The sequence below is a fragment of the Doryrhamphus excisus genome, linkage group LG12, assembly GCF_037039965.1.
Source record: "Doryrhamphus excisus strain RoL-2023G ecotype Guam linkage group LG12, RoL_Dexc_Guam_v1.1, whole genome shotgun sequence".
NCBI lineage: Eukaryota > Metazoa > Chordata > Actinopteri > Syngnathiformes > Syngnathidae > Doryrhamphus > Doryrhamphus excisus.
Window position 1 is genome coordinate 19041115 of NC_136368.1, and position 14904 is coordinate 19056018.

The 14904-nt window shown below is 40.9% G+C and overlaps 1 protein-coding gene across 1 annotated transcript in view; it reads left to right on the forward strand.

Annotated features, from left to right (window-relative positions):
* The window catches only part of LOC131136199 (E3 ubiquitin-protein ligase MARCHF4), a 22976-nt gene continuing 8072 nt past the window's right edge, over positions 1-14904 (forward strand). Inside the window, exon 1 of the mRNA XM_078795484.1 lies at positions 1-703. Coding sequence (XP_078651610.1) covers positions 308-703 — 396 coding nt within the window. The 5' untranslated portion in view covers positions 1-307. The remainder of the gene's footprint in view (positions 704-14904) is intronic.

Below are 14904 nucleotides of genomic sequence, written 5' to 3' on the forward strand. Positions count from 1 at the left end.
AAAAAAAAGGCTGACTAAAAGGCCATGTTAAGGCAGCGGTCATCCTTATTATAAAGATGCACACTGCCATCAATCTAACGTTTGACTTTGCTCTTTTAGCTCCTCCATTCAGTCAACTTAATGGCTTCGGACACTTGTTTACATCCACGGGATTTGCCCGCCTTTTGGATTGACTTCCTGTCTCGAGGACGGTAAAAGACGTTCATTGGAATACATCGTAAATACCCGTCAGCCACGCCACACATGAGGGGACACGCATTGCGCCCCTCCGCGGTGCGGCTGTGACTCGGTGGCCGCAGACAGGCCGATGCTGCGCGGCCAGGGCATGCTGAAGAGCCGCTGCTGCGTCCTGCTTGGTGACCTGAGGCTGCTCCTGCTCGGGCCACCGGCGCCGCCTCCGCCTCCGCCGCCGCCTCCGCTCACCCCCATGAGCGGCCACGCCGCGCAGAGCCGCGAGCCGGGCGTCGCCGAGCAGCGAGGAACCCCGCCCGGGGCGGCCGCCACCGTCGGCGCCGGGCCGGCGGAGCGAGCGGTGCCGGGCTGGGTGGACGCTACGGAGCTGTCGGCGGCGTTGCGCGGCTGCAGCAGCTCCTCCGATGACTGCTCGAAGGGCAAACTGGAGGAGAGGTTCTCCCTCACCAGCTACACGGAAAGCGGTTTCAGGACGCCCGTGTGCAGGATCTGTTTCCAGGGACCCGAGCACGTGAGTGAAAAAGCCAAAAGGGATGGTTTGCATGGCTGTTATGGTACACCGGAACAAAAGTCAGGTCGAATCCTCTTGCTCATGGAGCCAGTTTTCATCTCAGTGCAAGGCTGCACCATAATAGAACACTTCCGTTCCCATTTGGTTCACTATGAAGATTACTGGGACAAGAATTAAATACATAAACCACATTGTCCCCAATATATGACAGTCCTGAATATAAGACAGCCCCTTTCACTATCATTCATTCATTCATTCGCGTGTGGTGCTGGAGCCTATCCCAGCTGTCTTCAGGCAAGAGGCGGGGTACACCCTGGATCACACCAATCACAGGGCACATATAGACAAACAACCATTCACACTCACATTCATACCTATGGACAATTTGGAGTCGCTAATTAACCTAGCATGTTTTTGGAATGTGGGAGGAAACCGGAGTACCCGGAGAAAACCCACGCATGCACGGGGAGAACATGCAAACTCCATACAAAGATGGCCAAGTTTGGGGAAAGACTAAATAAGAAGCCAAAAAGTTACCACTTCCACACAAAATAGGAGGAGAGCTCATTCATTCATTCATTTTCTACCGTTTTTTCCTCACGAGGGTCGCGGGGGGTGCTGGAGCCTATCCCGGCTGTCTTCAGGCGAGAGGCGGGCTACACCCTGGACTGGTGGCCAGCCAATCACAGGGCACATATAGACAAACAACCATTCACACTCACATTCATACCTATGGACAATTTGGAGTCGCTAATTAACCCAGCATGTTTTTGGAATGTGGGAGGAAACCGGAGTACCCGGAGAAAACATGCAAACAGGGAGAACATGTAAACTTCACACAGAGGTGAATCGAACCCTGGTCTCCTAGCTGTGAGGTCTGCGCACTAACCACTCAACCACCATTTTGGAAAAAAATTGAAGTTTTGAATCATGTTGTCTATATCAGTGAATTAATAATAATGAATGATATTATTAGCTTCTGGACAGTTTGAGTTTGCTTCATTAATCGCCATTAGCTTAAAATTAGCATCATCACTCTTCCTGTGTTGTTTGCTAACTTGCGCGCAACCTCTGTGACTCGCTTGGCGCCCTCTTTGGTTTCCATGAATTTTGAGACCCAAATATGAAAAAAATTTTTTAACACTATAAAACAAAATATGGGTTGCACAGTGGATGAGTGTTGGCCATTTTGGCCCCATAATCTACACATCTCTGTGTAGAGTTCGTACTCCGGCTTCCTCCCACATTAATGGTTGTTTGTCTAAAGACTATGTGGGGGACCGACCACCAGTTCAGAGTGTGCCCCGCCCGTCACTTGAAGACAGCTGGGATAGGCTCCATCAACCCTAGTGAAGATAGAAGATTAGAAGATAGAAGATTAATAGATAGATGGATAACAACATATCTTGTTCAGATTTGTTTCCAGGAAATAAAGAAAACTAATCATATTGTTAAATAATAGAAATCAATAAAAACACTCCTAACAATGTAAGAAAAAGGAAAAAAAATGTAAAATTTGAAAAAACACAATTGTAGCGAATAAGATATAACTTTGTGAGCGGAAAATTGTCACATAACAAGAAAAAAAAATCAATATTTTACAAGAATTGTGGCATTTTTTTTAACGAGAAACAAGAAAAATAGCAATAAAAAATAAAATGTCCAAATGTAAGATTTGTCCTCATAAGAGAAGACATATTGTGTTTACATTTGTTTGCTAACATTATAATTTAATCCTATGACTAAATAAATGTAGATTTACAGCGTTCCAAAGAATATGTTAAAAAGCCATGTCCATCAGAATAATACATGCAAAGATCTGCATGGAGAAATACCATAATCTATTTAATTATGTTTGAATTACACCTAAAAAAAAAAAAAACACCTTGCGGTGCAAGCAATTTCGATATTTTGATGATAATGTTACACTACATTAGTCAGATACCGCAAATGAATCAAGAGGCTGTTTGGGAAGTCTGTTAAAAAATATATATATTTTTTTAAATATTGGGCTCTTCCATGCATAATAACATTGCAGCTTTGTAATGAATGTTATTAAACGCAGGCACATTGGCAGTAGCAGGAAGTTCAAGATCACTACGAGTGTCATACCTCAGCGGCTGGTAATGAGGGCGGAAGGGTTGGAAGGTAGAACTGTATCATTTCATGGCCGTTGCCTTTTTTAATACCCTACAATCTCTCAACTAATTACTCTCTCTGCAACTCTGTGCATCGTTTCACCTCTGAGCTCTGACTTTTTAATTATTACTGACACGGAGGGGGGGGGTCTAGAGGCTATTTTATACCCCCAAAATCTCTCCACGCAGTCAGCACATTTTACGGTGCATACAAAGTAGTAGTGCTCTAGTGTACACGTCGCCCCTTACAGCGTATAATGACACTCGATTTCACGCCATCTTATCCCGAACGCAAGTCCTTGTTTCTGTCTCGGAGCCAAATCTAGATATGGATATGTTGAGGTGTGAACGGGGGTACCGTTTGCAAGGAGAGATAAGTGGAAGGTCTACATGCCTCTGAGTGATGGAGCCAGCGGGCGTATTAGTCATCCTCGCTTCTCCCTTTCGCTTTAAGGATGTCACATAGAGCAAGGCAGCCTGTATGTGATGTGACAATCCTTCTCCAAACAACACTTCCATGCCCAAGGCTGCCAGACAAAAAATGGCGTTAGAGATACAGGACTGTGCAAAAAGTCTTTTTTTGCACAGCATTCCATCGGTTTAAGCGACCCTCTAAGGAACAGATACAGAATGTAATCAGAATTAGAACCACCATCATTCATTTTCTACCGCTTATCCTCACGAGGGTCGCGGGGGTCTTCGGGCGAGAGGCGGGATACACCCTGGAATGGTGGCCAGCCAATCACAGGGCACATATAGACAAACAACCATTCACACTCACATTCATACCTATGGACAATTTGGAGTCACTAATTAACCTAGCATGTTTTTGGAATCTGGGAGGAAACCGGAGTACCCGGAGAAAACCCACTCATACACGGAGAGAACATGCAAACTCCACACAGAGATGGCCGAGGGTCTCGTTTCTAAAGTTGTAGCCATTTCTAAAATTGTGGGACTCCAGCAAACCACAGTGAGAGCCATTTATCCACAAGTGGTCAAAAAATGCAACACTGGTGAACCTTCCCAGAAATGGCCAGCAACCACTATTCCATAGTGAACTCGGGGTACACCCTGGACTGGTGGCCAGCCAATCACAGGGCACATATAGACAAACAACCATTCACACTCACATTCATACCTATGGACAATTTGGAGTCGCTAATTAACCTAGCATGTTTTTGGAATGTGGGAGGAAACCGGAGTACTCGGAGAAAACCCACGCATACACAGGGAGAACATGCAAACTCCACACAGACATGGCCGATGGTGGAATTGAACTCGGGTCTTCCTTTCTAAAGTTGTAGCCATTTCTAAAATTGTGGGACTCCAGCAAACCACAGTGAGAGCCATTTATCAAAAAAATGGAACAATGGTGAACCTTCCCAGAAATGGCCAGCAACCACTATTCCATAGTGAACTCGGGGTACACCCTGGACTGGTGGCCAGCCAATCACAGTAGTAGTTAGCATTATTATGCTAATAATCGTGCTTTCCAGGAAACTTTTAGTCGACTAACAATTTAATTTTAGAATTTTGGAAACTAGACCAATAGTAAATCAATGTAAATTACAAAAATATTCCTGAAACTAAAGTACATTTTAGACAAAAGGCGACGACTCAAACACAATAAAAAACTGCGTTCCGGGTAATTAGTGTGTGAGTGACGGGAAGAAAACCTCAGACTAATTTGGGGAGAAGTTGTTTTTTTTTTGACACCTGAATATAAGACCACCCACTTTCATTAGACTGTTGATTTTTTTCTATGAAGTTATGAAGGATGAATTTCAAATGTGAGAAAAATAAGCCATCATTTTACAAGAATATAGTCGTAATAATACAAGAAAGGTTTTAATTTTAGGAAAAATAATAGTCATAATTAGGGATGTCCAATAATTATCGGTATCGATACTGATATCAGATTTTTCCCTGATCATGACAACCGAAAAAATGCTGTAGATGTCATGTTCCACATATCGACTGATATCAATATCAGCAATTGAGAGTTGGACAAATCGGCATATCGTTTTTTTTTGGCAAAAAAAACAATAGTCATAAAAAATTTTTTTTCATCTTATACGATAAATGAGCAGTGAGAAGCAATTGTCTTGACAGAATATGATATCAAAATCCCCACTGTGGAATGTTTTGTCCACTGTCAGCCTTTCAAAGCTAGCTTTTTTCCTGCATTGCACACAGGAAGTCCTGGAAGTCATTATCCCTTTTCCTCAAACCTTCAAGCACCGCCCCTCTAAAACAAACCCGGGTCCCAAATCCAAGCGTCCCTTTTCCTGCTTCTAAAAATACAGAAGTCAAAAGCAGGCGCCTGCGGTCCGTTCTAAGCAGATCAAATGTTTTCCAGTCTTTACACCTAATTCGCTCTTTGTGTTAGAATCTCTCAGACGCAGCTCAACATACAAAGAGGCTAATTTTGAATATAACCCTCTTGTTTTGCACACAATGAGATAATGAGGATGATGGTTCTTACGTAAGACCACAACAATGGGACGACCGTGTCGCTGCCAGGTTGGATAGACAGAATGATCACAGTCGCTACACGCTGTTTTTGTTGGTGCTTTTATTTGCCCAACCTTTCTCAGACATCCTCGTGTGGGAGTCACAATATGGAGGATTTTAATTTAACAATTTAGGGTTTCAGTCCCACATTATGCTTTATATTTTCTACGTTGTGCTTGTACTGTTTGTGTGTGTAACTCAACACGTCTTGACGCAAAACGCTTCACACGTTGAGCAGCCTGGACACAAACTGGACTCATTCTATTGCAGTGTGAGCTGATGTGGACCTGCCATAAATGACTATAGGGGTGTTATTTCATATCTGGAGGTCTTTAACCATGTTAAACCCCATATTTGGGGGGGTTGTAAACAGGTTTTCTATGCTCTAGCTACTGTGAAAAAATAGTCAATATATAAGGAAGGACTATAGGGGTGTTATTTCATGTCTGGAGGTCTTTAACCATGTTAAACCCCATATTTGGGGGGGTTGTAAACAGGTTTTCTATGCTCTAGCTACTGTGCAAAAATAGTCAATATATAAAGAAGGACTATAGGGGTGTTATTTCATGTCTGGAGGTCTTTAACCATGTTAAACCCCATATTTGGGGGGGTTGTAAACAGGTTTTCTATGCTCTAGCTACTGTGCAAAAATAGTCAATATATAAGGAAGGACTATAGGGGTGTTATTTCATGTCTGGAGGTCTTTAACCATGTTAAACCCCATATTTGGGGGGGTTGTAAACAGGTTTTCTATGCTCTAGCTACTGTGCAAAAATAGTCAATATATAAAGAAGGACTATAGGGGTGTTATTTCATGTCTGGAGGTCTTTAACCATGTTAAACCCCATATTTGGGGGGGTTGTAAACAGGTTTTCTATGCTCTAGCTACTGTGCAAAAATAGTCAATATATAAAGAAGGACTATAGGGGTGTTATTTCATGTCTGGAGGTCTTTAACCATGTTAAACCCCATATTTGGGGGGGTTGTAAACAGGTTTTCTATGCTCTAGCTACTGTGCAAAAATAGTCAATATATAAAGAAGGACTATAGGGGTGTTATTTCATGTCTGGAGGTCTTTAACCATGTTAAACCCCATATTTGGGGGGGTTGTAAACAGGTTTTCTATGCTCTAGCTACTGTGCAAAAATAGTCAATATATAAAGAAGGACTATAGGGGTGTTATTTCATGTCTGGAGGTCTTTAACCATGTTAAACCCCATATTTGGGGGGGGTTGTAAACAGGTTTTCTATGCTCTAGCTACTGTGCAAAAATAGTCAATATATAAAGAAGGACTATAGGGGTGTTATTTCATGTCTGGAGGTCTTTAACCATGTTAAACCCCATATTTGGGGGGGTTGTAAACAGGTTTTCTATGCTCTAGCTACTGTGCAAAAATAGTCAATATATAAGGAAGGACTATAGGGGTGTTATTTCATGTCTGGAGGTCTTTAACCATGTTAAACCCCATATTTGGGGGGGTTGTAAACAGGTTTTCTATGCTCTAGCTACTGTGCAAAAATAGTCAATATATAAGGAAGGACTATAGGGGTGTTATTTCATGTCTGGAGGTCTTTAACCATGTTAAACCCCATATTTGGGGGGGTTGTAAACAGGTTTTCTATGCTCTAGCTACTGTGCAAAAATAGTCAATATATAAAGAAGGACTATAGGGGTGTTATTTCATGTCTGGAGGTCTTTAACCATGTTAAACCCCATATTTGGGGGGGTTGTAAACAGGTTTTCTATGCTCTAGCTACTGTGCAAAAATAGTCATTATATAAAGAAGGACTATAGGGGTGTTATTTCATGTCTGGAGGTCTTTAACCATGTTAAACCCCATATTTGGGGGGGGTTGTAAACAGGTTTTCTATGCTCTAGCTACTGTGCAAAAATAGTCAATATATAAAGAAGGACTATAGGGGTGTTATTTCATGTCTGGAGGTCTTTAACCATGTTAAACCCCATATTTGGGGGGGTTGTAAACAGGTTTTCTATGCTCTAGCTACTGTGCAAAAATAGTCAATATATAAGGAAGGACTATAGGGGTGTTATTTCATGTCTGGAGGTCTTTAACCATGTTAAACCCCATATTTGGGGGGGTTGTAAACAGGTTTTCTATGCTCTAGCTACTGTGCAAAAATAGTCAATATATAAGGAAGGACTATAGGGGTGTTATTTCATGTCTGGAGGTCTTTAACCATGTTAAACCCCATATTTGGGGGGGTTGTAAACAGGTTTTCTATGCTCTAGCTACTGTGCAAAAATAGTCAATATATAAGGAAGGACTATAGGGGTGTTATTTCATGTCTGGGGGTCTTTAACCATGTTAAAACCCAAATTTGGGGGGGTTGTAAACAGGTTTTCTATGCTCTAGCTACTGTGCAAAAATAGTCATTATATAAAGAAGGACTATAGGGGTGTTATTTCATGTCTGGAGGTCTTTAACCATGTTAAACCCCATATTTGGGGGGGGTTGTAAACAGGTTTTCTATGCTCTAGCTACTGTGCAAAAATAGTCAATATATAAAGAAGGACTATAGGGGTGTTATTTCATGTCTGGAGGTCTTTAACCATGTTAAACCCCATATTTGGGGGGGTTGTAAACAGGTTTTCTATGCTCTAGCTACTGTGCAAAAATAGTCAATATATAAGGAAGGACTATAGGGGTGTTATTTCATGTCTGGAGGTCTTTAACCATGTTAAACCCCATATTTGGGGGGGTTGTAAACAGGTTTTCTATGCTCTAGCTACTGTGCAAAAATAGTCAATATATAAGGAAGGACTATAGGGGTGTTATTTCATGTCTGGAGGTCTTTAACCATGTTAAACCCCATATTTGGGGGGGGTTGTAAACAGGTTTTCTATGCTCTAGCTACTGTGCAAAAATAGTCAATATATAAGGAAGGACTATAGGGGTGTTATTTCATGTCTGGGGGTCTTTAACCATGTTAAAACCCAAATTTGGGGGGGTTGTAAACAGGTTTTCTATGCTCTAGCTACTGTGCAAAAATAGTCAATATATAAAGAAGGACTATAGGGGTGTTATTTCATGTCTGGAGGTCTTTAACCATGTTAAACCCCATATTTGGGGGGGGTGTAAACAGGTTTTCTATGCTCTAGCTACTGTGCAAAAATAGTCAATATATAAAGAAGGACTATAGGGGTGTTATTTCATGTCTGGAGGTCTTTAACCATGTTAAACCCCATATTTGGGGGGGGGTTGTAAACAGGTTTTCTATGCTCTAGCTACTGTGCAAAAATAGTCAATATATAAAGAAGGACTATAGGGGTGTTATTTCATGTCTGGAGGTCTTTAACCATGTTAAACCCCATATTTGGGGGGGTTGTAAACAGGTTTTCTATGCTCTAGCTACTGTGCAAAAATAGTCAATATATAAAGAAGGACTATAGGGGTGTTATTTCATGTCTGGAGGTCTTTAACCATGTTAAACCCCATATTTGGGGGGGTTGTAAACAGGTTTTCTATGCTCTAGCTACTGTGCAAAAATAGTCAATATATAAGGAAGGACTATAGGGGTGTTATTTCATGTCTGGAGGTCTTTAACCATGTTAAACCCCATATTTGGGGGGGTTGTAAACAGGTTTTCTATGCTCTAGCTACTGTGCAAAAATAGTCAATATATAAAGAAGGACTATAGGGGTGTTATTTCATGTCTGGAGGTCTTTAACCATGTTAAACCCCATATTTGGGGGGGTTGTAAACAGGTTTTCTATGCTCTAGCTACTGTGCAAAAATAGTCAATATATAAAGAAGGACTATAGGGGTGTTATTTCATGTCTGGAGGTCTTTAACCATGTTAAACCCCATATTTGGGGGGGTTGTAAACAGGTTTTCTATGCTCTAGCTACTGTGCAAAAATATTCAATATATAAGGAAGGACTATAGGGGTGTTAGTTCATGTCTGGAGGTCTTTAACCATGTTAAACCCCATATTTGGGGGGGTTGTAAACAGGTTTTCTATGCTCTAGCTACTGTGCAAAAATATTCAATATATAAGGAAGGACTATAGGGGTGTTAGTTCATGTCTGGAGGTCTTTAACCATGTTAAACCCCATATTTGGGGGGGTTGTAAACAGGTTTTCTATGCTCTAGCTACTGTGCAAAAATATTCAATATATAAGGAAGGACTCCTACTACCGAAATAAACGATAAATGTGAGATTACCGTATATTATTCTTGAAAGATTAATTAACTATTTGAAACATTCATACTACACGGTGAAGTCATCCCTCATTTATCACTGTTAATCAATTTTTTTTCAAATAGAGTTCCTTATTTATAAATGGAATATTTTCATAGCAGGAGCACAGAAAACCTGTTTAAGATCTTCTAAATGTGTTTTTTTTGCAACATTATTAGAGTCCTCTAGACATGACGTAACACCCCTATAGTCACCTTTACACTCGTATTGTTCAATATAGTAGACACAATAAGAGAAAATAAGGCATGGCGGTCGAGTGATTAGCGCACAGACCTCACAGCTAGGACACCAGGGTTCAATTCCACCCTCGGCCATCTCTGTGTGGAGTTTGCATGTTCTCCCCGTGCATGCGTGGGTTTTTTTCCGGGTACTCCGGTTTCCTCCCACATTCCAAAAACATGCTAGGTTAATTAGCGACTCCAAATTGTCCATAGGTATGAATGTGAGTGTGAATGGTTGTTTGTCTATATGTGCCCTGTGATTGGCTGGCCACCAGTCCAGGGTGTACCCCGCCTCTCGCCCGAAGAGAGAGCTGGGATAGGCTCCAGCACCCCCGTGACCCTCGTGAGGATAAGCAGTAGAAAATGAATGAATGAAGGAATGAGTTGCTGAATGTGGACGAGTGGTTAGCGTGCAGGCCACACAGCTAGGAGACCCAAGTTCGATTCCACCATGCATGCATGTTTTTTTTCCAAAGACTCCAGTTTCCTCCCACCTTCCAAAAACATGCTGGGATAGGCTCCAGCGTCCCCGCGACCCTTGTGACCCATCCTACATACTCTCTTTCTGAGAGCAGCTAACCATTTGATTAGCCTAATTTAGAACTCTCATAGCTGAATTAGCAATGGTTTCCTTTTGCACAATACAGAATTAAAAAACAACAACAAAAAGTTATGTCCAAAACTATGTTTACTTTCCATAATTGCGCCAGTGCCTGTCAATGTACGGTTCTATGGTTGTAATCATCCTTTTCCTTTTATCATCCTTTCCTGTCACTTGTGGAGTTAATCCTCGAGAATGACACTCACTGAGCCGAAGCGCTATATGCCGAAATCTGGCAAGATTTGTTACGGATGACAGCGTTTCAACTTTGTGTGACTTTCGAGGCGTCTCTTTTGAATTAAGGTCATGTGACTATGGAGAAAAACACTTTTTGTATCAAATCATATAGATGAAAAAAAAGGCTCAGGCTTAGACTAAAACCAACACTGCTGTAAAGAACACAGAGGCACAAGGAGTTCTAACATGTTCTAGTAATGACTTTAATGTCTCACAGCGCATGCTAACTAGTGTCGCAGCTGCTCCGGTCCCCATCACAGCATCATCAGGCGTTTAGCTTGGGGTCACTCGAAATTGCTGCACTGTTTTCACACCCCGATGCCCTCAAAGTCAACATTCAGCAAAATCTCAGCCATAATTGCAAGTAAATACATAAAAAGTTACAAAATCATGTAAAAAGCTAAGCTGGCTGATAGAAAATGAATGCGGTAGGGCAGGGGTCTCAAACTCAATTTACCTGGGGGCCACTGTAGCTAGGGTCTGGGCGAGGCTGGACCGCATCAGGTTTTCCCAAAAGAGACACATGCTAACTCGCAAACTAGAGAGCTAGCGACCTAAACGGTAGCCTTCGAGTTATTTCCTTTAAACTTAAATATCCAAAAACTTACCACTTCCACACGGATAGGGAGGATAACTATTAACAGTTATTTAACCTTTAACATGAACATTAATCAAACGTAATAATTTTTTTCTGGGTACATGATACCATACAGCATCCATATCAAACTTGCATTAAACTTTAAACTTTCATATCAAGGCGGGGGCCTCAAACTAGTGTCCTGCGGGCCACATTTGGCCCGCGGGCCGCATGTTTGAGACCCCTGCGCTAGGGAATCTAAAAGTGCCATTTGGAGCTCAAGAGTCCACCGCTTTCCTCGCTAAATGGTAACACCGCTAATGCACTTGCACTTGTCTGCAGCACAATAAAAAGCCTCGAGGGGAACGAGTTAGTGTCATTCTTCCTATAAGGCTCCGCGCGATGCTTCCTGCATGCTTATGGAGGACGGCCGCTCTGCCATTTTGTTCCCAGAGGAAAGAAAAATTCAGCTCATCTTGATCCAGCCACTATTTCTCTGAGCTCATTTTAACATCAATAGATTTTTTTTTTGCCCCCCGTGTCATACCTCTTAAATTAATCTCCTGGGAAATAGGCTTCCTCCTGTCTCAGCTCACTTAAAATGCTTCATTTTATTCCTCGAGTAATCATCACTTGAGACACAAAATGAAATTTGATTGGCTTATGAGACTCGCTGCATAATGTCGCCTATTTGCTTTCTGTGAACATGCGGTATTAAACCCGATGAGATTCACTGCTTTTGTTTTGACTGTCTTGAGTTTTCGTTGGACTTAGATTCAAATATTTCTGACCCAGGCAGAAGAAACGGGCGGTGGATGAGCTTGTGGGCGTTCAAAAGGAAACGGTATCAGCTTGAGTCTTGGTCCTGGTGCTAGACACGCTATACCAGCACAGAAAGCATTCCGGTTCTTCCAGAATCTGCACCTATTCAGCTGTACTTCTTTGGATTTTGTGCTTCCTGTGAAAACTGTCTGTTTTAATGTAATAATCGTCCATGTGTGGGTTTTCTCCAGGTACTCCGGTTTCCTCCCACATTCCAAAAACATGCTAGGTTAATTAGCGACTCCAAATTGTCCATAGGTATGAATGTGAGTGTGAATGGTTGTTTGTCTATATGTGCCCTGTGAAAACCTGTTTAAGATCTTCTAAATGTGTTTTTTTGCAACATTATTAGAGTCCTCTAAACATGACGTAACACCCCTATAGTCACCTTTACACTCGTATTGTTCAATATAGTAGACACAATAAGAGAAAATAAGGCATATAATGGGGCTGCACGGCGGTCGAGTGATTAGCGCGCAGGCCTCACAGCTAGGACACTAGGGTTCAATTCCACTCTCGGCCATCTCTGTGTGGGGTTTGCATGTTCTCCTCGTGCATGCGTGGGTTTTCTCCGGGTACTCCGGTTTCCTCCCACATTCCAAAAAAACATGCTAGGTTAATTAGCGACTCCAAATTGTCCATAGGTATGAATGTGAGTGTGAATGGTTGTTTGTCTATATGTGCCCTGTGATTGGCTGGCCACCAGTCCAGGGTGTACCCCGCTTCTCACCCGAAGACAGCTGGGATAGGCTCCAGCACCCCCGTGACCCTCGTGAGGATAAGCGGTAGAAAATGAATGAATGAATGAATAATAATAATATATATAAATAATAATAATTAAATTATTATAAATGATATTGCATAATAATGATATATTATATATTGTTATAAATTATATTATATAATAATTAGAATTATTATATAATATTATCATCATATTATATAAATAATAATATATAAATAATAATAACACTATCATTATGATTATATAAATAATAATAATTATTATATAAATAATAATAACATTATCATCATCATTATTAAGTGCTTATAGGACAAAGGTGGGCCATTGTTTATATTTTCAAGTGGGCCCTGAGTTGGTACATTTGGGAACCCCTGACTTATATCATTCACCTGAAAGGGGAATAGAGTCATTGTATTCATAACATGATATAAAGTATTGTATTGAGTAATTATACCTTTTGTCCCTTGAACTTGTTGAATATGGCGATATTATAATAATAAATGTCTCTACTATAAATAATAAATCTATGTAATAATAAAGCACCATAAATAATAAATGACTCTGACTTGCCTGTTTTTCCAGATGTCTGTTGCGGTCCCGGTGCTCATAAAAAAGAAATGCTTGTGGCCGGAGTGCGATTGCCCTTTTGAAAATCATTCACTTTCTGTGGCAGTGAGTTTATTATGCTGCAGTTTCCCCTCTCCAAAAGTTAATGGAGTGCACTTGGACTGATCCCAGGCGCTTAAGTAATGCCAGTAGCTATTGCTAATTTAGTACCGTGCCGTTATTTACATCAGCAGTGAGCACACGGGGCGAGAAAATGCGGCCAAGTGAGGTGTTTTGCCAATAATGCGGCACATAAAACGGTCCGGCGTTGCAAAAGCTGCATCATCTACGGAGTACAGTAGGCTACATTGTTCTATTTGTTTTTGTGCTGTTTGATCAACAAAAGGACATTTAGTTATCACTTTCTGCGCGTGTGGGCTGTAATGCCGCCACGTTTGTTATCGGATGCTCTTGCTCGCTCTCCAGCCTGGCTTTTCAGCTCTTGGCGGCAATCGGGACAGTCACACGGCGAGCGTGTTGAGTCCCTCTGGACACGTCACAAGTGTTCTGATGGGCCTTGCCAATACACGCCCACCCGGGCCATCTGTAGCCGGGCCTTTTCTCCTTCCCCGCCTACCCTCTTTTTCCCGTTCCCGGATATCAGCACGGCATTGATGTGGAGACAGATTGTTTTTTCCATTTCTCTTTAATATGTCTGATCTTATGTTTGAATAAATCAGACAGGGCAGCTTTGGCTGATATGGCTTTTTGAGTAAGGCTTCCATCTAGTTGTTTTCCATGTGTGGCTAAAACGACGGAGTAGAACCTCTAATATCAAACACAGGCTGGATTGTTGTGATTTACAAATACGATACAAGAATACAAGGATGAAGAGTCTTGAACCAGTCATGATGTGCTATACATATCACTATATTGACACTTACTATGGTACCCATTATGTCATTGGATGCTCACATCACCTCGTACTTTGTTACGTGACAAAAAAAAACTTAAACTATATTAGGAAAGCAGGAAGTGAACAAATCAAAAATAAAATAAAAACAAAAAAAACGTTAAACGATATTAGGAAAGCAGGAAGTGAACAAATCAAAAATAAAATAAAAACAAAAAAACGTTAAACGATATTAGGAAAGCAGGAAGTGAACAAATCAAAAATAAAATAATAAAAAAAACCTTAAACTATATTAGGAAAGCAGGAAGTGAACAAATCAAAAATCAAATATAAACAAAAAAAACATTAAACGATATTAGGAAAGCAGGAAGTGAACAAATCAAAAATAAAATAATGAAAAAAAACTTAAACTATATTAGGAAAGCAGGAAGTGAACAAATCAAAAATAAAAAAAATAAAAAAAACTGTTAAACTATATTAGGAAAGCAGGAAGTGAACAAATCAAAAATAAAAAAAAACAAAAAAAAAACGTTAAACTATATTAGGAAAGCAGGAAGTGAACAAATGTAACAGTTACTGATTATAAAAGTACCAGATGGAGGGGTAGGATTTAATAAGCTCTGCTTCTTCCTACTCCTTTTGGACATGTGGAACTGTGAA